Raw genomic sequence first — 20,789 nt, forward strand, 5'->3', positions numbered from 1 at the left:
AAATAACCATAGTTTGTCAGTGTACCTTAGTTATTTTGAACATGAAAGTACAGCTGAAAGCGGAACACTTTAATTTAATATAAAGCATCAATTATATCTTTTTTAAACCTCAACAGCATTTTCTGTTGTGAGATACTTATGAATTTTGGAGCTTCATCACTCAAAAAGGCCTGAGAACTTGTCCTGTGCCCAATTATTTATATTTTAATGTGTCAAATTTTGTTAAATCTTAATGAAAACCTGAAACATTTCATTGCTAAAGGAAATATGCTGCTGAAAAAGAAGAAAAAAAATGCAATCACACATGCCACCCACCTCTCTCTAGTTCACACTGCATCTCTCCACTCCCACTGTGTAAAACAAAAATGCAGCCTCAGTCTCTACAGAGCACTTAAGTGGTAATTAGCACAATCTTTGTAGGACTAGAAACACACTTCTCTGGCCTTCCAGTGAGTCATCCCGGAGAGACTTAGACAGATTTTTGATCTTATATCTGTAAAAATGGAAACAATGGTGCCTGATTCATGCCTGCAGTTTGAGGCCTCTCTGAGGACAGCAGCGGGTTAGGCCGTCCTGTCGATTGATGTATTCATGAGATAGCCAAACCGTGGCGAATGCATCTTGAGATTATTTTGTAGCAGTCAGTAATCAATCAAATGGTACAGAGCCTGAGCTTTTCTCACACCTACAGTAATCTTAGGACATTCCTGAATGACTGAACCCCAAAGGCGCTTTAGAGGGAATCATGATGAAAATGAAAGACGGCGAGTAGATAGTCCTCTGAGTACCATGAGAAGCTGTTAAGGCATAATGAGTCTTTCAAAAAACTCGGGAAGAAGTCAAAGTTTATAAGTACTTTCTGTGTAGTAGAGAAAGGAGAGGAAGGAGCCCACATTTCATATTGTTCAGCTCTTCGACACTTAGCTGTGCTGTTCGACAAGCACAACTGAGAAAAAATAAATGCATTTGACCAAGGAAACAAGTTCAGACATTTATCCAAGCCTTGCACTCCATCAAGAAGAAGTAAAGTGGTTCTTTAGTCTGGACATCTGTTCTTGGAAGCCTCAAGAAATAAAAATCCATTTTGTTCAAAACCCGAGGTCTGTAACCTGAGGCTTCAGAAGCACATGTGACTCTTACCCCTCCATGGCCCTCTGGCCGGAAAAAATTATAGTAAAAGAAAAAAGTAGGGGTTAGTTACTTAACATTGATTTATTTGAAGTTAAATTACTGAAATTCTGGGTGATGTACTATTACAACAATACACTGTAAAGGTTTTGTTCCTTGCTGCAGATATTACAATATAATCAGAGTGCACAATTTTCAAGTGCCGAGCTAACAAAAGTTTGATCTTCTGTTTAACCCTTTGAAACCTAGGGCTTAAAACTCTGATTTGTTTACGTAAGAATTTCCCTCTATATTTATTTGTTCTCATTTTAATTAATCTCATTTTAAACCTACGTGACACTACCTTTATTTTGTCATTTTTCCATGTTATATTCAAACACTTGACATAAAATCCTTCAAAAACGGAAAATGGTTCACATGAAAATGTGGTTGTCAGACCAGAGTGCTTATGGTCTTTAACTTGTATGGAAAGCATTGTTGTACCAAGTATTTTGTACCATAGACAGACAGACCGCTCAAAGACACGGCTGAGACACAGAAAACTGAAGGATGGCTTTGGTGGAGAGGTCCAGTGGGAGGTGAAGGACACGGCCAAGCCAGCGGGTGTGGCACGCTTTGCACTTAAGAACCATTTGATGTTCTCAATGATTTTGAGAGCTCTGCTATCACCTATTCTGGTTGGCAAGGTTTTGTTTCGAGGCCATGTCTCTGAGCCATACAGCAGAATGGAGAAGATGGAGAGTATAAACCCAAAGCTTTTTCTTGTGTTTGATGGTTTGATGAGCAGAGCAAAGATGTGTGGAGGTTTTTTATTTTATTTTTTTTGCCAGAACTGTCACCTTTCCTTCCCCTTTTCTTTTCTAAACAAAATCATTGTATGTTCCATAACAATACAGGTAAATTCAATTCCAATTCATTAAAATATAAACTACTTCCAGTGTATATTCATTGTTAGTTAAATGACAGGATGAGTGCTGCAGTCTGAGTGAGAAATTCATTTTAGAGAACTTTTTAACCCTTCTGCTCTCTTTGGGGTCCAGATGACTCCACCCACATATTGATGTGTGATTCCTTCCATGACAAATGTGGACAAAGGTGGACAGGATTTTATGTCTGCCATGGACATTAGTGAAACTCAAAAATCAATGATAAAAAAAAGTTCAGGGCACTGTCTTGTGGGGTCCAGATGACCCCACTTTAATGTAAACAAGCCAAGGAGAGCGGAAGGGTTATACACTAAATGGGGAGTTTCTGTCTGTGTGCGGGACTCTTACAGTGTTGGATAAACAGAGTTTTGAAAAGATCTATATGTAGAGAAATATCAAAACCAACCAAAAAAGAAGGGATTAAGTGCTAGACGTTATTCTTCATATTTTGGCTGTCACAAAAACCTAGAAAAGTTGTACAACCTGCGATAATGCTACTGTGTATTAGGAATGTCCCGATCAGGTTTTTTTGGAGCTCGATCCGATTCCGAGTCATTGGATTTTGTGAATTTGCCGATACCGAGTCCTGATCCGATACTTTTGTAACACATTTAAAACATGAACAAATTAAATAAATAAATTTGTGTTGTCCCTTATTTATATTTCATTAACCTTCTTTTATCATTAAAAACTTAAATAAAACACTTCTGTGAAGTAGCTTTAATAAACAAGTAAAAATACAGCAAATATAAACTAGGAAAGAAATAACTATTTTCTTGTTATATAAGTGATAATTAGCCATGTGATAAAGTTCAGTGACTTTAGCTTTAACATCTTTAGAGCTATTGAACATTTTTGACCAAATGTGATTCCTGTTCTCATTTAAAATTCTTAAAAATAAATTATGACTTTGTTTTAGCATGAAGTGGATGAGTGTTCATGAATAGCTGATATCATTATTTGTTTCATTTATTCATTTTTTTGTTTTGTTTTGTTTTTTCAGTTGAAATGCCTTTAGAGGTTGTTTGTGTTAGGACAAATCAACAGAGACACCTGCAGTTTAAAGCTTTTTTAAAAGAGTTATTGGTCCCGGAAGTCTGAATCCCTGATCATCTAGCTAGCTTGACTGAATTGTTTACGTTAGTCTTCTGCTTGAGCTGCTGCCGTTTTCTGCTGCGTTTTCCGAGAATAACATTTTGTGATCTTTTCATGACATGCAGACTTCTAGTGAAGTATTTATCCGGAATAATAAGATTGAAATATAAAGTGCTGATCATACTAAGAATAAGAATTGTCATGAGTCCCTACTCATGACTGATTACCTGGTTCAGGTGTGTCCAGCCAATAAGAACATGCCAGAGCAGGGATATTGGAAAACATGCAGGAAGGCGGTTCTCTAGGACCAGGGTTCCCTACCCCTGCTGTAAAGCATTCACACAATGATATATATTTTTTAGCAAACTATTCTAAGTGCAAAGTAGTATGTTCACGGCTCATTAGGTAGAGAGAAAAGAGCAGTGATATGTGGTTAACTTTCAACACCCTTTTCTACTTGTGCTTTTTATTATTCATTTAAAAACAAATGTCTGTTTAGGCATATTTTTTGTACCTAAAGCTAAGTGCAGTTGTCAAAAAGTGATAACGTGCAGAAGGAGTCATTGAAGGTGTCATATTCATTTCTGGCAACTTGTTTGCAGTAATAGGTGTAAACATGGAGTTGTTTACTAAGATGGGTCGTATTTTTGGATCAAAACTCTTCGCTGTCAGCCTCTTTTACTCAAAAGCTCTGCGAGGTTTTGTTTTCCAGAAGGTAAACAGAACCTGAATACAACACATGAACTTTTTAAATCACAGGTTTATGTGTTAGGAATTGATAAATGAAGCAGACGAGTAATATCCTAAAACATGTTTGACACCATGTCTTTTTTCTGTCCTTTGTTTCTCTGTGATCCAGATTGCGGAGACGTCAAACTCGTTCTTGAATCGGATGCTGAACAGAGACACCATCACAAGAATAACATATAAAAGTAAGTAGCTGTGTGCAGAAATGTGCTCGGGAGTACTACCATTCTGTTTCATGGGTCACCAGTCAGAAACATGTTCTGCAGCTGAATGCTGTTCATGTTTGAATGACATAATTGTATGGTGAGTTCTGTAAAGCTGTGCTCTCAAATCCTTTTATAGACTGCAGACCGCTTTAATGTCAGACCATATTTTCGTGGACCGGATTGTAAAGGGCTGATGTGGGCATTTAATGCTGTATTAGCTTAAAGATTCCCTTAATTTGAAGGGTTACGTTTATCTTCATCCTCGGTAAAATACCTGCAGCTGTTTAAACTTCATTTGTACTTCATTTGATTTTTTGATAAGTGATACAGCCAGTACTCACTACTTAGTGAACTTCATGGTGCATTCACCATTTTGTAGAGCTGTCCAAAATTCCAAAATCAAGTGCCCCAATGTGCATCCATGTTCATATATATTGTTTTAATTATTTGTATAAGCCATCAAAGTTTTCATCATCAGAAAACAGTGGAATTCTATATAATCTTTGTAAAATGTTAATATTAATTTGATTTTTACTTTAGAAAATCCATGATGTAATATTTGTTGTTTAAAATAAAGTGAGCATGGTGTCAGAATTACTTTTAAAGTACAGGACACTAGATAATACTGCATATATATTTTATTAGTAGTTAGGGAGTTTGGAGGGAATTTAGACAAAAACATAGATTTTCCTGTAACCTTTAATTGTCAAAGTAGAAGTTTAAAAATATTTGGTCATCAACTTTAGCCTCATCCGATACAAAAAGGGTCACTACAACTGGCATTTTCTAAAAAAAAAAAAAATAAACTAAAAAAAAAAATAAATAAAATAAAATCCTTTAGTCAAAACCAAGTAGGAGTTGATTGAATCTGTGTATTTAAATGTGAAGATCCTAGAGGGACTAAATATCTGCCTCATTTCAATGTCATTTACTTCTATCTTTGTGCTCTTTTAGTTCAGAATTTGTTTAATGAATACAATTTAACAAAATATGCCTTAGCCCCATCTACTGTCAAAAACTAATAGGCAAAGTTACTGTGAAGCTTCAGGCGTATTGGGTTCAAAAGTATTTGATAACCATCAAGAAAATGATCTCTGGCTTGACTTTGCCATTACTAGCAGAACTTGCAGCCAATGTGTGTTGAAGTCGAGTTTCTGCTGCCACATAAAAAAAATCTCAAAAAGTAAACATCTCATATTCTGGAAAAAAGACAAATCCTGATCATCAGCGACAGTGCTGAAGTCATGCAGACCAGTCACAGGAAAAATGAGAAAAATCCACCAATCTATCACGCTGTAATTTATTCCAGTCGTGTTGCTCAGAGATCTTTGACAGCAGTACCATCTCATTCTTCTTATCTGTGTGCTGTCAGACAACAGTGAGTCTGAGTTGCTATGGTTACGGGGATGCTCTGTCTGTCTCCCTGGTTTTACTCCGCTCTACTTTTGTCAAAGTTTTTATGCTATTATAAAAAGAAATAGTATGTGTGGTTACTTTGGTAGATTTACTACAACTTCATTTGAAAGCATTTTTAAAACATTTAAATGACCACTAAAAATTGAATCAGCTAATATTCTAAAATCAAAACTTCTCTTGCTAATGCTGTCCATCCATCCATCAATCCCTCCATCCATCCCTCCATCCATCCATCCATCCATCCATCCCTCCATCCATCCAGCATTAAGCTTCTGCATGGTTATGGTGCCAGCATCCAAAACAGGGATGCCCCCCCTCTTCAGCCTCTTGCAGTCCCACCGGGGGACTGACACATAATCCTCCCGCTGTGTTATAGGTCTTCCTCAGGTTTCTGTCAGCTGGGAAATGAAGGCATCCAAAAGGCATCTGGTCCTGATGCCCGAGCCACTTCAGCTCTCTCCTCTCAATAAAGAAGGGAAGACACTGCTGTATGCACCAGTTTGTCCTAAACCCTTCAAAATTCAGAAAGTTGAAAAAGTTCTGCTTTTTTGGAGTTCACCACAACACAAAATATATAGTTATATATGATTTTTTTTTTAATTTTTATTAAAACATTTATCCATAACATCAAAACAATGGAAATCATTCTTTCAGAACTGAAAAATAGATGGCAACCAAAGAAACCAAAAAATAAATTTTATGAAAATGAACACTTTCAACATAAATGAAAACAATCAACATAATGAAAAGGGAAGTAAAAATGCAGATTCCCACACATTGTAAACCCAAACAGTCCCGCAACCTCATAACTGCTGCATGCAACTAAATCAAAATGGGCTAATTAATTATTTATTCCACCTTAACTCACACATTAATTCACAGGAAAATGAAAAATAAAAATTCCTTCATAAATATTCTTCACAGTGCTCAATATGTGCAATTGAACATTGTCACTGAGTTTGAAACGTCTAAGTTACCGGCGGTTTATAAAGAGTCGTGACGTCTTACAAGAATATAACCAACATCTTAGGGTTTGTATCCCGAAAATGTAATATGGATGAACCTTCTCAGTGACAGATGAATAAAAAAAGAAGGGAAATGTGTGTGTGTGTGTGTGTGTGTGTGTATGTGTATATATATATATGTATATATATATACACATACACACACACATTTCCCTACTTTTTTTCCTTTTTTTCTGTTGATGCCGTCAATGTTATAGCTACAGAGGCCCAATTCATAGGAATGCCTTGTGGCAGGAGTGTCAAACTCAATTGCACAAGGGGCCAAAATCTAAAACACACTAACAGGAGAAATATTTATTGAACAGTCTAAAACTACATTTTTAAAACTTTAAAACCATAACTTTTTAAAAATAATTATGAACTATATATTTAGCATTGTCTGCGATAATCCAAGTGTGAATGCTGTAAGCTGAGTTTGGCCGCTGAATATAATAGCTGAAATCACTGAAGATAATAGCTAAAAATGCTAAAGCCAGCTAAAATATTAGCTAAACTCCAAAACAACCTAAAAAACTTTTTTTAAAAAAGCCTAAATTAGCCAAAACAGCTAGCATATAGCTGAAATATTATCTAAACTCCAAAATAGCCTAAAAAAATCTGAGCAAATGCCAAAATATTCCAAAAAGCTAGCAGAATGCCTTTTTTAAAACCTTAAAACTGTAACTTTTCAACGTAATTACAAATAAGAAAAAAGAAGGAATATTATTCCAGAATAAATTAACTTAAACCTTAAATAACTTTCAATATTTTACCCAACATAAAAATATGTTTTCTCAAAATTCTACAAGTTAGAAATGAGCGCAAGATAACATCGGCCATTGATAACAATAAAATAAAAAGATCTGGAGGGCCGGATCCGGCCCCCGGGCCTTGACTTGACATGTACTTTATGGCATTGCCACACATGGGTGCATTGATGGATTTGGTTGGTACCTAATGCTGATGGAGGCTTGCACAACCAACAATATTTTCAAAAAAGCATGTTGTAAAATGATAACTTTTTCTCATTATTTTAACACTTTATTCCTGTGAATGTATTTCTATTGTGGCTCTAGCACTCTGTCATATATAGATTGGATCAACTGAACCCATGTTTGTTTTAGGAAAGTGTTAAATCTGCATAACTTTAAGGTTTTCATGAATGTTGAGTTCTCTTAACTCGTTGGGATTTACTATTGAGTTCTTTCATCAAAGACTCTACAGCTGAAGAGCCTTGCTGCTCCACAAGTTGACAGCTGCTTTCCATAGATGTCTCCCTGCTGATGCAAAAATTCCCCAGAGTTTCCTTGACAAAAGAGACCAATAATTGGCTTGGCAGGGTAGTAGGTTAAAAACACTGACCCGTGTGGCCGCGAGGGGTCTCAGAGGCATGGCAGGGAGCTGGAGGCTAAACGTGGGAGCAGTGTGTGATGGGTCTTCGAAGGAGCTGGGGATTCTGACAGCTGTCTGATCTCACGCACATGAATGCGCACCGCCCACTCAGAGATTTTTGCCTAACGACTTTTTTGAAAGCGAATATGGAAACAGAAGTGTTTTCCTGACATTCAGAGAAACACATTTGATCCATTAAAGCACACAAGCACACCACATCCCAGCTGCTATGTTGAGAGGATCTCAGGTCTCGGATAACCTCACACTCTGTTGTGGCATGAGGCTAAAAAATAGTTGACCTAAAAGTGAATTGAGCAGCCCATCAAAGTGACCTCATCACAGCAGGCAGCTCATTTATGAACAGAGACCCGGCGGATGAGGAGCGACTGGGAGCGATCTACTGGGGTGTGAAGAAATGGAAAGAGATGCAGAGAGCTGCAGCCTGTCCAATTAGTGCTGTGACAGTGTGCAAAAAAGAAGGCTTGGTGCTGCAGCACCAGCAGCATGTCATTCACACCACTGCAGATGTTATGTGAACGGAGAGAGAAATGTACGATGAAAGATGAGACGAGTGTGTAATGAGTAACAAAGAGGGGAATGTATTCAGCCGACTCCTGAAGATTACAACTCTCAGCTGGCGGCGAGCCGCGGGAACGTGGCGAGAGAGCAAAGATTATGCTGTGATGGGATCAGACCAACTGTGATGCTTATCAGCACTTTGATGTTCAGATCTGAAATTGTTTCACATTACAGTATTTTTACCAACCATGAAGAGCAGCTGTATGAAAGTGTGCATCATCACAGTCAGATCAGCTGTGCTGCAGAGGAAAGTCAGAAGCAGACGGAGGTGTCGTCTGCCTCCTGGACTGAAGCAGAGTTAGTTCCACTAGAGAGGAGCCTGAAGCTAAAGGCTCTGCCCTCATTCTACTTCAACTTACATTATAGAGTAACATGTTTATGTTGAAAACATTTTCAACCAGCATTGTTTTTCTCGTTCAATTTCCTGCAATCAACCATCTTGCTCTGTTTGCGTCAGATTTTATATGCAAAGAGAAACTTTGGTAAAAAGTTTGATCTTCTATGAGTTAAAAACACATATTATCTTATGCTGCACAACATTGGTTACTAGCTGCCCAGAACTGCAATGACATGATCCTGTTTGGCACATAGAATCTTTTATTTTAAAAATAGGTTATTTGAGCTTCTGTCCAATGTAAAAAAAAAATAAAATAATTTTAAAAAAGCCACATTTTGAGAGGTGCTAGGTTCTTTTTATATTTTTGTTTTGTTCTTGCCAAAAAATTGACATAATTCTTATTTTTTATTAAAAAAAGAAGGTCATGAATGCAAACCCAAATTACTCAAAGGCTAAAGTAAGACCATGTGGCTTTTTCTAGGTTTTGATCAGCAGAAAACGAACCCGGGTGTCTTATTTTGAAAGGAAGTCATGTGAACCTCTGTCAAAAGTTAAAAACTTCTTTCTACTTAAAAAAAAATGTCCTCTTTATTAATGTATATTCATCAAAAAAAAGAACAGCTTTTAATTTATGTTGATCATAGTTGTAACTGAAGTACAGTATTTACTCATATTGTGTCTGCCATGTTGTTGCTGCTGTTCATATTCATGAAAAGTCTTGTTCTTTGTCTCTGCAGATGATGCGTATCTTCTCACCGGATTGAACATAGAGGAAATTTACCCAGAAACAAGTAGTTTTATCACATATGACGGATCAATGACGATCCCCCCCTGCTTTGAAACAGCCACATGGATTCTGATGAACAAGCCTGTGTACCTCACACGGATGCAGGTGAGCTGAGGGGGCCAAACCCACACCTGGTGGAAGGCTCTGAGACTCTGTTTGTCTTAGATGAGACAGCTTTTTTTTGCTTCTCTGAGTGAAACAACAGCTCAGCAGTCTGCTATTCCTGTCTAATCCTTCACACATTCCTCCTTTGAAAATGATGCTGTGGCATAAAAAGCTCTCGTGTGGCTCTCATTTCCATAATGCTCCCCCTGACTCTTCCTTTGTCTGTATCATAGATGCACTCTTTGCGTCTACTGAGCCAGAACCAGCCATCCCAGATTTTTCTGAGCATGAGCGACAACGTGCGCCCCGTGCAGCCGCTAAACAACCGCTGCATCCGCACCAACATCAACTTCAGCATGCAGGGCAAGGACTGCCCCAACAACAGGGCTCAGAAGCTTCAGTACCGAGGTACACACCCGCTGTCTGTGCTGATGCTCTCTGTCACTCCCCAGCCAGCAAGACCAAGTGGACCCATATGGTTAAAAGTGGGCAGAAAATGTGGACCCTGAATGGGTTTGTCTGCAGTTTCCGTGGTGGCCCAACCTGTACGCCCACATTGGCTTAAGTGGAGACTCAGTGGTTTGGCTATGCTAGCCAGTCACGTGGTGGACAGCTGAGCTCGCTAGCATGCTACAGTGGTGCTCGCTAATACGCTACAGCGGAGCTCACTAGCTCGCTACAGAAGAGCTCACTAGCATGCTACAGTGGCGCTCGCTAATACGCCACAGAAGACCTCACTAGCATGCTGCAGAAGAGCCCGCTACCATGCTACAGTGGAACCGCTAGCATGCTACAGAAGAACTCACTAGCATGCTACAAATGAGCCACTACTATGCTACAGTAGAGCCGCTAGCATGCTACAGTGGAGCTACAGTAGAGCCGCTAGCATGCTACAGAAGAGCTCACTAGCATGCTAAAGTGAAGCTCATTAGCATCCTACAGCGGAGCTCGCTAGCATGCTGCAGAAGAGCTCAATACCATGCTACAAAGGAGCTGCTAGCATGCTACTATGGACCTACAGCGGAGCTCGCTAGCATGCTACAACAGAGCTCGTTAACATGCTACAGTGGAGCTCACTATCAAGCTATGGTGTCCACTGGGCGGCTGGCTGGCGTAGCGAGCTAACCTACTGAATCCCCACTTAAGTCAATGTGGGAAATCATAGGTGGGCCCCCACAGAGACTGCGGATGAACCCAATTGGGCTAAAATTTTCTGCCCACTTTTAAACCATATAGGGCCCACTTGACCATTAGTCATGACAGACAGTTCTTAACAGACATATTTCCAGCAGGCATTGGAAAGAACACCTTTTGAGCTTCTGCTGACACTGCAGCTCAGGTCAACATGGCATAAACACGGATGTTCTAGAAGGTTATTGCAACCTGACAGTGATTGATCCTGATAAAACAAAGTGAATTCATGCAGATATTCATTTGGAAGTGTGCTTTTATTAATATAGATACAATTTTGCATTATTAAGGAGTGCAACACAAATACAACAACAAGAAGATATAAACACAATAAAGCAACAAGAAACTGTGAAGTTAAACAGGATAACTTGGACAAATTTTTACATTCCATCATTCACCTGGGCAGAACATAAACACTCACCTGAGCACAGGTATCAGCTTACCTTTGCACAAATAACATGTGTGACAGAAAGAAATACTTTACATGTGTTGGATTGTATGCTTATGTGTGTGCATACGAACTATAGTTGTATTGTGTAAATGTTGGCAAGTTTGTATGTGAAGATTTTTGGAGCCGACAGGCATGTTTGCAACATCTGAGTGCGTATGTTTGGACAGGCCCCGCCTCTTTTTGGCCAACATTTACACCAGACAGTAATGATGACAAACTTCCAACAACTTGTTGCTTTATGATTCTACCCCTCCCCTCATCTTCCAAACTCCAGCTGTGGTGCACTTCAGAAGCCTGAAACCTAGACAGTGGGGTCTGATCCATAATTCAGATAACTTCATAGGTCAACCAGTAAACAGACTCCAAGCTAAAGTGGGGAAGAAAAGATGCCAGCCGTAGATGTGTTTCTTTCATGGCTCACAGGCATTTAACTGCTGTTGACAACAACTGACAAGATATGGTTTTTAATTAGTAATCCTGATAAATTATTACTTATCAAACCATCGTCATCGGTATGGAGAACATCTCCCTCCTGCTCTCGACTTTGCAGTGTAAATTCCAGTGGGTAGCGGCATCTATCAGAAACAATTGCATACTACAGCAAGCCAGCACAAAGACGTCATCTTAGTCGGGGCTCGCTCAGGGATATGTACAACGTTGATGTGTGAAACACAAGAAGTAAAGCGAGCCGGCAGATTGTCAGTGTTGACAGAGCAGACAACCGAGGGGCTGAAAACTGACATGTCACAATTCTCTGCAACCTGAGGATAGGTTAGTTTCCCCTCAGTTTTTACAGTCTGCACAGAATGTGGAAATTCCCTTTTAGAAAAAAAAAACAAAAAAAAAAAACTGAGGTGCAAACCCTGCTCCTTCCAGTTGCAGGGTCAGCTTTTATGTGGTTGACCCAAACCATTTTGTTTCTTTTCATCTGTAGCTTGCTTTGGTCTGCTTCTAGTCCTTTTTGGGAATTCTTAGCCTGTGGTGCAGACGTGAAAGACTCCATGGCCAGCTCTCACTCTCCTATATGAAAACACATCTGAACTATTTCCAGGGGGTGCTGCTGAAACCACACAAGACCACCTGCCTTCAGTTATTGGAAGGCCTAAAGGCCAGTGGAAGCAGGGCGAGTGATCTTTGTAGAGTCAATAACTTCATCTTCACCTTTCTGCTTATCCCATTTTTGGGGTCGCCACAGCGAAAACAGCACCCACTGTTTGGCATCAGTGATTTTTACACCGGATGCCCTTCCTGACACAACCCTGTACTTGAGGGGCACAGGGACCCAGTTAGGCAGCAGCGTCAAGGGTCTTGCCTAAGGACCCAATCTGGGTGGGGATCAGTGGACAACCCTGGGAATCGAACCCAGGGCTCCTGCATGCAAACAACTACCAGCAATTATAGTCACTCCAGTCTCAACTTCAGTGTGAAGTCTTGATCGTGTTTATCCGGAAGTCTTAGCACTTAATCCTTAGTTTGATTCTCCGTGTTTTTGACCCACACCTGTTTACTCGTTCCTCTGCCTAACCTCTGTGTTTCTGATCATTGCCTGCCTTTCTGATGCTGTCTGTCTTGCCCTCTTTTCTGTTCCATTAAATCATTTGCAAATTGATTCTAATGTCTCAGCCTCTTCGTCAAACTTTCATACTTTGTCAAATTTGTGATTCTACTGTATTTTTAGAATGTTATGAATTAAGCTACGGTTTTCTTCTTGTAATTGTGTTTTATTATCTGTTCTTTACATGTAAGGTGCCCAGAAATGTGCAATATGAATAAAATGTATTATTATTGTTATTATGAAAACAGACTTTATACTTCTCAAATAATGCACTCAAATGACTGCTTGAGTGTGCTGAAGGTTTTCTAACACCCACTCCATTTTTCTCAGGAATGCATCCAAATTTCATAAGATCCATACTGTAATATTCATTCAGTATCTATTTTGACATGCCCAGAAACTTTAGAGTCAAACTGGACAATAAAAACTACCAGTTCCAAAGAGATCAAGGAGAATGGTAGATAAAAAGAAGCTAAATCAACAGATAATATCCAATTATTAGAAATATAAATCAATATAACACACATACAGATTCACACCAGAGACATGGCAGCAAAGTAAATATTATGAACCTTTGAAGCTCAGTCGGGATCACCTACAGATTGCATGAGGTGAATAATTCATAAGAACTGGAGTTAATTTATTATCATTCAACTGGATTGCAAAAACAATCTCTATGAAAACATGGATGATAAAAAAAACACCTTAAATTGAGGAAAAAAAATCAATCATTGTGGTTGGATCTGAGTTTCCTAGAATTTTTGGTTTAGAAATACAGGAGTTACTGATGGAACAAAAACATTCTCAAGATGAAGGTTTTAAACTACCGATTGTCATTGTGGTTGTTCCAGTACTTTTTACAAAGATATATAACAAGAAAGAAATAAAGTATTTTTATTCTCAGAAGATTTTTGTTTTCCAGTGTGATAAAGGAAATGGACTCACAATGGGATGGGAAGCAGCTCAACAGTTTGATTCATTTAAATGCACTTTTTAAATGTTACCATTTTAAACCCCTTGCATGTGTATGTTCTCTAATTCTTTTTCTTTTCAGCGCCTGATGAAAGTGAATCTGATTACACAAGCCTCTCCAATATCTCCCTGCTCTCAGCAAACTATTCCTTTTCATCAAATTAGAGTGTTTACTCCAGCTCCTGACACCTCTTCACATTGGGTGCATTTTTTCTGTTAAGACTGCCTCTTGAAAAACGATGGAAACAGTACTCCCCCGTTCTCCACCCACCCATCCACAGTCCATCCATTTATTTAGACACCATCCCTTTGAAACCGCACTTTACGGCGAAAGATGAAATGTGGTGCAGGGAGAGCAGACTGAGTAATGTTTGTGAAACCCAGCTAAATGCAAAAAGTGCTGCATGCATACCAAGTATATATGTATTTATAAACCATTATTCTCACTCCTGTCCATCTCCTCTTTTCCAGTAAATGAGTGGCTGCTAAAATAGGCTTCTACGGATGAGCAAGAAGAGGACACACGTTGGACAAATGACAGAAAAATGTGAAAGCGTTCCCGAGGCTGCATCTCATCCAAGATTCTTTCATGGCATTGTACAAAGAAGATCAACAATGGACACTGTTTGAATGAAACAAGCAGAGATACTCTTCAAACATGGAGACTGAACCTGGATCTACCACATGTTAACAGGCCCCTTCCCTGACTGTATGACTGCATCCATACATTTTGATACCAATACTTTTTTGGGTGAAAACAAATAAATAATAAAAAAAGAACAAATATAAACAAACTAAAAAAAATGGCAACGTGTCATTTATGTGATAGTTTTCCACCCAAAAGGACACCTTTGGAGCTTTAAAGTCTCTGTATATAAAAGATGTTAACGTCACTGGGAAAACCCAAGGAGGAAGTCACTGCCCCCATCCCTGACAGTCGAGCACAAACAGTCAGCAGCGCGTTCTCGTTTCATTACAGTCACAAACAGGGCACGCAAACCGTAAACCCCCAAACTGAACTCAGCCTTACCGTGTCATTCTCCAAAACTGGAGTCATGTCACACCTAATGAACAAGCGGTGTATTGGCCTCCTTTGTACATATTATTATCAATACTGCAGAAAAATGAATATGTAAAAAAGAAGTAATAAATTAATATTAAAAAAGACATATAAAGAGGATTTAAAAAAATAGAATTTGAAGCAGCTTGATGCACTTTGAATTCTGAAGCAGTTCTCAGTCTGAGCTGATGCCTTTTTTCTGTTTTCTTGTTTACAATGGTCATACACTGTGTTTGAGTAATGTTATCAGCCCAATAAATGTGTCTGGAAAGTCGTTTTGGAAAATGCTTCAATATATGAGGATCTGACTTGTTGTATCTCTACCTGTTTTGTATTATTCCATATTAAATGTGTTGATATGCCACTACTGCCCCTCACAGGCGTGCTCTCTGACGCCGTTGTCGTCTGGAGAAACCTTTGGTGTCAAATCTCATTCTGTTCACAGGACATCCTCAATGAGCTGCATGGGGTTGCTGCGGGAGATGAAGGAGAAAGCTGCATCCTGCTTTTTATTCAGTGGAGACTGGCAGGGTTACCATGACCCGTCAGAGCGTTGCAGATCACTTCAGGAATCATCAGGGGACAGGAGGAGCGGAGAAACCTTGAAATGCCAAACAATACATGTCTGGTCTGCTGCTGGAAGCCTCTCGGTGTTGGTTTCTCTGCAGGAGATATGAAGGAAAAGTGAAACAGACACAAAAGTCATTGTGCTAGTCTGTAATTTAAATACACCTTTTGGGCTTAAAGGTTGTGGCAAAAATCTGCTAATTTGAGTCAAACATATGTACAATGCAGTAGCTTATTTCTCCTCAAGGAAACTTTTAAGTAGGAATAACCAATATATATATATATTTTTTTATCATTATTGTTCTTATGACTTCACAAGTAGTTTTCTTCCACTTCATAAGATTGCCGGTTATGTCAGCAAAAAGGCAAAAGGAATACCAGATGGAGCAGTGACTGGACCAAGAAAACACCATGAAACCACACACACACACACACACCCCCACACACACACACACAGTACTTTGAATGAACACTGGTTTAGAGATGGACTGCAATCAAGAATATTTTTAGAGCAAAAACAATAAGAGAACAGACAAAAAAAGAAAAAAAATTAAAGTACTAAAATATGCATTGAAGCCCTTGAGAATCTTGTGGATTTGGGATATTAATTTGAACTCTTTAATGCTTGAAGATGAGTCATTGCATCTGGATCTAGTCTTCTTTCTTTGAAACATCTTTCACCCAAGTGGTGACATCTCCAGACAATATCACCTTCGACAATGCTTTAAGAGGAGATTCTTTTTTGCATTTTGTCTGTCTCGACAACACACTCCCAAGTCGTGACATCTTGACGTTTTGTCAACCCTTGTGCATTGACATGTTATCCATATAATGAGAAATGTGGAGGAAGGTGGACAGGATTTCATGTCTGCCACGGACACCAGTGAAAATCAAAAATCATTCAGAACAAAAATAATTCAGCATGTTGTCCTGTGGGGTCCAGATGACCCCACTCCCAACGTCAACATGCCTAAGATAGCACAAGAGTTAAAGGAACTGAATTGAACTGAATTGAAGAGTTAAAGGGTAACCAAACTTTTTGTGGCTTTTGACCACTATAAACGGTGTTTTAAAAGTGCTGTCTGTTAGTCATTGCCACATTTTTGATAAATAATAGTGAAAAACCGTCTGTGTGCTGCCCCCTACAAGTTGAATCGAGGTATAACAGTTGAATTTTGTGATTGTTCATGCCTAGTAAGTTTCAACAGTCCCACGTCAAGATCTGCAGCTCCAGTAATATAACAGCCCTATTCCCCAGCCCCACCCCTCTGACTGGATTTTCAAATTTCAGCTGTGGGTGGAGTCAACCTCCAACTTCCCTGTTTAGTTACCCTTTAAAGACACCTCCGTGTCACTTTTTGATGTTTTGGGTGTCCTCAAATCACAGCAAACCAGAACTGGTCCAGTATCGCGACACGTAGCGCACCAAACCCGGTAGCGGTAACCCTAACCCGACACCTGACCAGATGCAAATCGGACCCAAACTGGTACCAGACGCAGTACGGATCAGTACAAACTGGATGGTTCAGTACCAGGGTAGGGTCAGGGTACCGGTACTGGGTCAGGGTACTGATACTAGACACATCCCGAGGACCAGTGCGCTCCCGGTACCACATCCGGTACTGCATCCGGTACTGCGCCCCGAGGGTTGCGGACCCTTGATTTTACCAACAGACAGCACGTCAAAAAATGACGTGGAAGGGTCCTTAACCAAACGTCAATATTTGATGACTTAGGGATGAGAATGTGTTGGTCTCAGGCCATGGAATCCAACAGGACAGTTCCAGGAAGCATTCTGCAGTTTGGTGCCTTGCTCGAAGTGCTGTGGCCATCATAAATGATGAGAAAAAATGAAGTCAGTATTGTGCCCTCAGTGAAAATAGAAAAGTCAATTTTTAACCTCTTTAAAGACCAGTCCAGGCTCTGAAATGTGGGATTGTGTTCATTTTTTCTTCCTTTTTTTAGTGGTTTGTGAAAAAATGAATTGTTTTTTTTTTTAAACTACTGATTAGATGTTTCACATCTCCGGATACTTCTGAGCCAGACACTTAGCTGTTGTTCAGCCTTAGCTGGAGTTGGCATGTCATGTGAACCAGTAATCTCTTTATAATGTCCTCTGCTTGTTTTTGAGCCTTACATTTGGGAAATATAAGGTGGGATTGGGGAAACCATTCAGCACATCACAGGGACTGCTGTGCTGTCAAAGCTAAGCTGTCAACTGCATCGCCTCCTCCAACACTTGAAGACCAATGAACCATTTCACCGCTTTCCTTTCTGTAGGTGCTTCAGGGTAGTAAAGGTAAAGATACATTTACACTATTTTCTATTAAGCTTGTTTATAATATTAAAATGTATCATAATTTATCCTAATCTGAAACAAAACATTGCCATATAAATGAAGCTAATCTTTTCTTACAGCTCAGTTCTACATTGGTAAAGCTCTTGGTTAGAGGGCCAACACTGTTCGGAGATATAATTACCTGTCATCATCAGAGTGATAAATTATTCGTTAATACATTTAGATGTTGAATATCTCACAATTTCCAGACATTCAGAAGAATTGCATATTGGTGCACAGCAGATATTAAAAGTAATCTTCCCCCACGTCAGAATCAGCAGATTCACTTTGTTTGCGTCAATGGTCAGGAGTTAGGGTATGGGAAGCGTCCATTATTTAGGTCTTGCTAGCAGCAATTTCGGTGTTGAAGGGTTAACCTCTCACACACCCTGGGTCTCACACACATTGGGTCGTCTGACTGTGACAGGTGCAAAAAGACTACATCATCAAAATTAACCATGTTTTCACAAAGGATACATTTTTGTCAATGTTTTCCTAGTCATAGATGCATGTTTTATGGTGTAACAAAGCCCTAATCCGTCTTATATTTGTGTAAGTCAAGTAAGTAAATCTGTTGTTTATAAGTGGAAAGGTCGACAGTATACTAGATGTGAAATCCATCCATTCATCTTCTTCTACTCATCCGGGACCAGCTCGAAGGAGCAGCAGTCTAAGCAAAGATGCCCAGACTTCCCTATCCCCGGCCACTTCCTCCAGGTCCTTTGAGGGGACCCCGATGCGTTCCCAGGAAAGCCGAGAGACCTAGTCTCTCCAGCGTGTCCTGGGTCTTCCCCGGGGCCTCCGCCCAGTGGGACATGCCCAGAAATCCTCTCCAGGGAGGCCTCCAGAAGGCTTTCGGACTAGATTCCGAAGCCACCTTAAGTGGCTCCTCTGAATGTGGAGGAGAAGCGGCTCTACTCCGAGCTCAGAAGTGACCGAGCTTCTCACCCTATCTCTAAGGGAGTACTCAGCCACCCTATGGAGGAAACTCATTTCAGCTGCTTGTAGCTGGAAACTTGTTCTTTTGGTCGTGGCCCAGAGCTCTTGACGCATAGGTGAGTATTGGAATGAAGACTGACCGGTAAATTGAGAGCTTTGCTTTCTGGCTCACTCTTGATCTAGACCCCAAGATATTTAAACTCCTCCACCTGAGGCAGGAGCACTCCACCCACCCAGAGAAGACAAACTACCTTTCTCTGGTCCAGAACCATGACCTCAGACTTAGTAGTCGTGACCATCATCCCAGCCGCTTCACACATGGCTGCAAACCACTCTAATACATGCTGGAGGTTCTGGATCGATGAGCTCAACAGAACAAGATCATCTGCAAAGAGTAGAGAGAATTTTGTGCTCCCCAAACCAGGACCCCTCCGGCCCCTGGCTGCGCCTAGGAATTCTGTCCATAAAGACTATGAACAGAACTGAGGATGAAAGGGCAGCCCTAGGAGTCCAACAAGGACCAGGAACAGGTCTGACTTACTGCCGGCAATGTGAGCCAAAATTCCCTTCCAGTCATTCAGAGACAGGACAGCCCTCATTACAGCTCCCCAGACTCCATACTTCCAGAGCACCCACCACAGAGGGCGTGGTCTAGTGGACTGGATGAGTGAACTCCCATGAACCCTTCAGGATGTAAAGCCGGTCCACAGTTACAAAACCTGGACGGAAACTGTACTGTTGTTCTCGGATCTGAGGTTCAACTATTGGACCCATCTGGTGTGTGTTCCAACTACCTGGTTGGAACACTTTGTTACAATAATTTTTTGTTAAACAATTTCTTGCAATTGTAACCAATGTGTCCCAATAGCTTAGCTTAAGCACAATGCTTCTGTAGGCTAGATCAGAAGACCAAATCCGACTCTAGGAGTGGAGGGAGAGACTGAGACAAGGTTTTTTGTGTTTTGCTGGTACCATATATTTTTTTAGAATAACAAAAAAATACAAAAAAAGACAAATATACATGATATACATAAATTACATGAATGGCCATTCAAAGGAAAGAAAAGATCCCAAAAAAAGAAGAGTTCGTGTTATGGATCAGGTTCTGGTTAAAGTCCAACAGACTGGGCGACCTGTCCATGCACCCAGTTGTTCTCGAGTCCAAAGAAAATTCAAAAACGACCAAATGTCCAACAGAAAGAACGTGCTCCAACTACGTATGTAGATTGGTCGCTCGAAGGGCAAAAAAACAGAAAAAAGAAGAAGGGCGGCTGTGAAAAAGCCTCCTACCAGCCCGACCAGAGCAGGAGAAAGTATTTAGTGGAGTAGGAATTTTCCATGACATCCAAAGTTATGTTTCGGTTCCAGGCTCTAGCTCGCCATCAACACCTGGCCTGAATAGAGGAAACAGGGCCAGTGTAAGACCTCCATTTAAATTGTCAGTGCTAGCTCTAAATTCTCAGTGCTAGCTTTTGATTCTCAGTGTGCACACAAATTCTAATTAACAATCAACAATAAATAAATAATGCAGGTCGCACTATAAATAACAGTGACTGTAAACTTCCATATTGTACAATAAATGGTATCAAAAATAGTTCATCTTAATAAATAACAATGAGCTATAATTAAACAATTCATATATCAAAAATAAAGTGCATAGTTTGGATACACAATGATAATTAAACACTAGCAGCATAAGAGGAATAACTTTAAAGTGCTTAGCAGTGCATCAAATAATAACTTATCCAAACAACGTTTAAGGTTGGTCACTAAAGTACATTAAAACGTAAACACAGTGATAGGGTCTAAAGATAATGCAATACAGACTCGGTAGAAGTTTTGTCTCAATAAATTAAATACATTTGGAGAAAATCGCCTTTAAACACAGCCGCTCCATATAAAATCAATGGAGGCGGCTAGGCTAAGCGCTAGTTCGACTCACCAGTTCGTAGTCTAACTCTGCTCTCAAACGCTCTTTCGCCACGGGTCGGCAC

At 39.9% G+C, this 20,789-nt stretch overlaps 1 protein-coding gene across 1 annotated transcript in view; it reads left to right on the plus strand.

The window, feature by feature from the left end:
• Positions 1–15,315, plus strand: part of ca10a (carbonic anhydrase Xa) — a 333,973-nt gene extending 318,658 nt beyond the window's left edge. Inside the window, exons 6-9 of the mRNA XM_024298159.2 lie at positions 4,009–4,081; positions 9,568–9,722; positions 9,956–10,130; positions 14,363–15,315. Coding sequence (XP_024153927.1) covers positions 4,009–4,081; positions 9,568–9,722; positions 9,956–10,130; positions 14,363–14,385 — 426 coding nt within the window. The 3' untranslated portion in view covers positions 14,386–15,315. The remainder of the gene's footprint in view (positions 1–4,008; positions 4,082–9,567; positions 9,723–9,955; positions 10,131–14,362) is intronic.
• Positions 15,316–20,789: the final 5,474 nt, after the last annotated feature.

This window comes from Oryzias melastigma, linkage group LG19 (assembly GCF_002922805.2).
Source record: "Oryzias melastigma strain HK-1 linkage group LG19, ASM292280v2, whole genome shotgun sequence".
Taxonomy (NCBI): domain Eukaryota; kingdom Metazoa; phylum Chordata; class Actinopteri; order Beloniformes; family Adrianichthyidae; genus Oryzias; species Oryzias melastigma.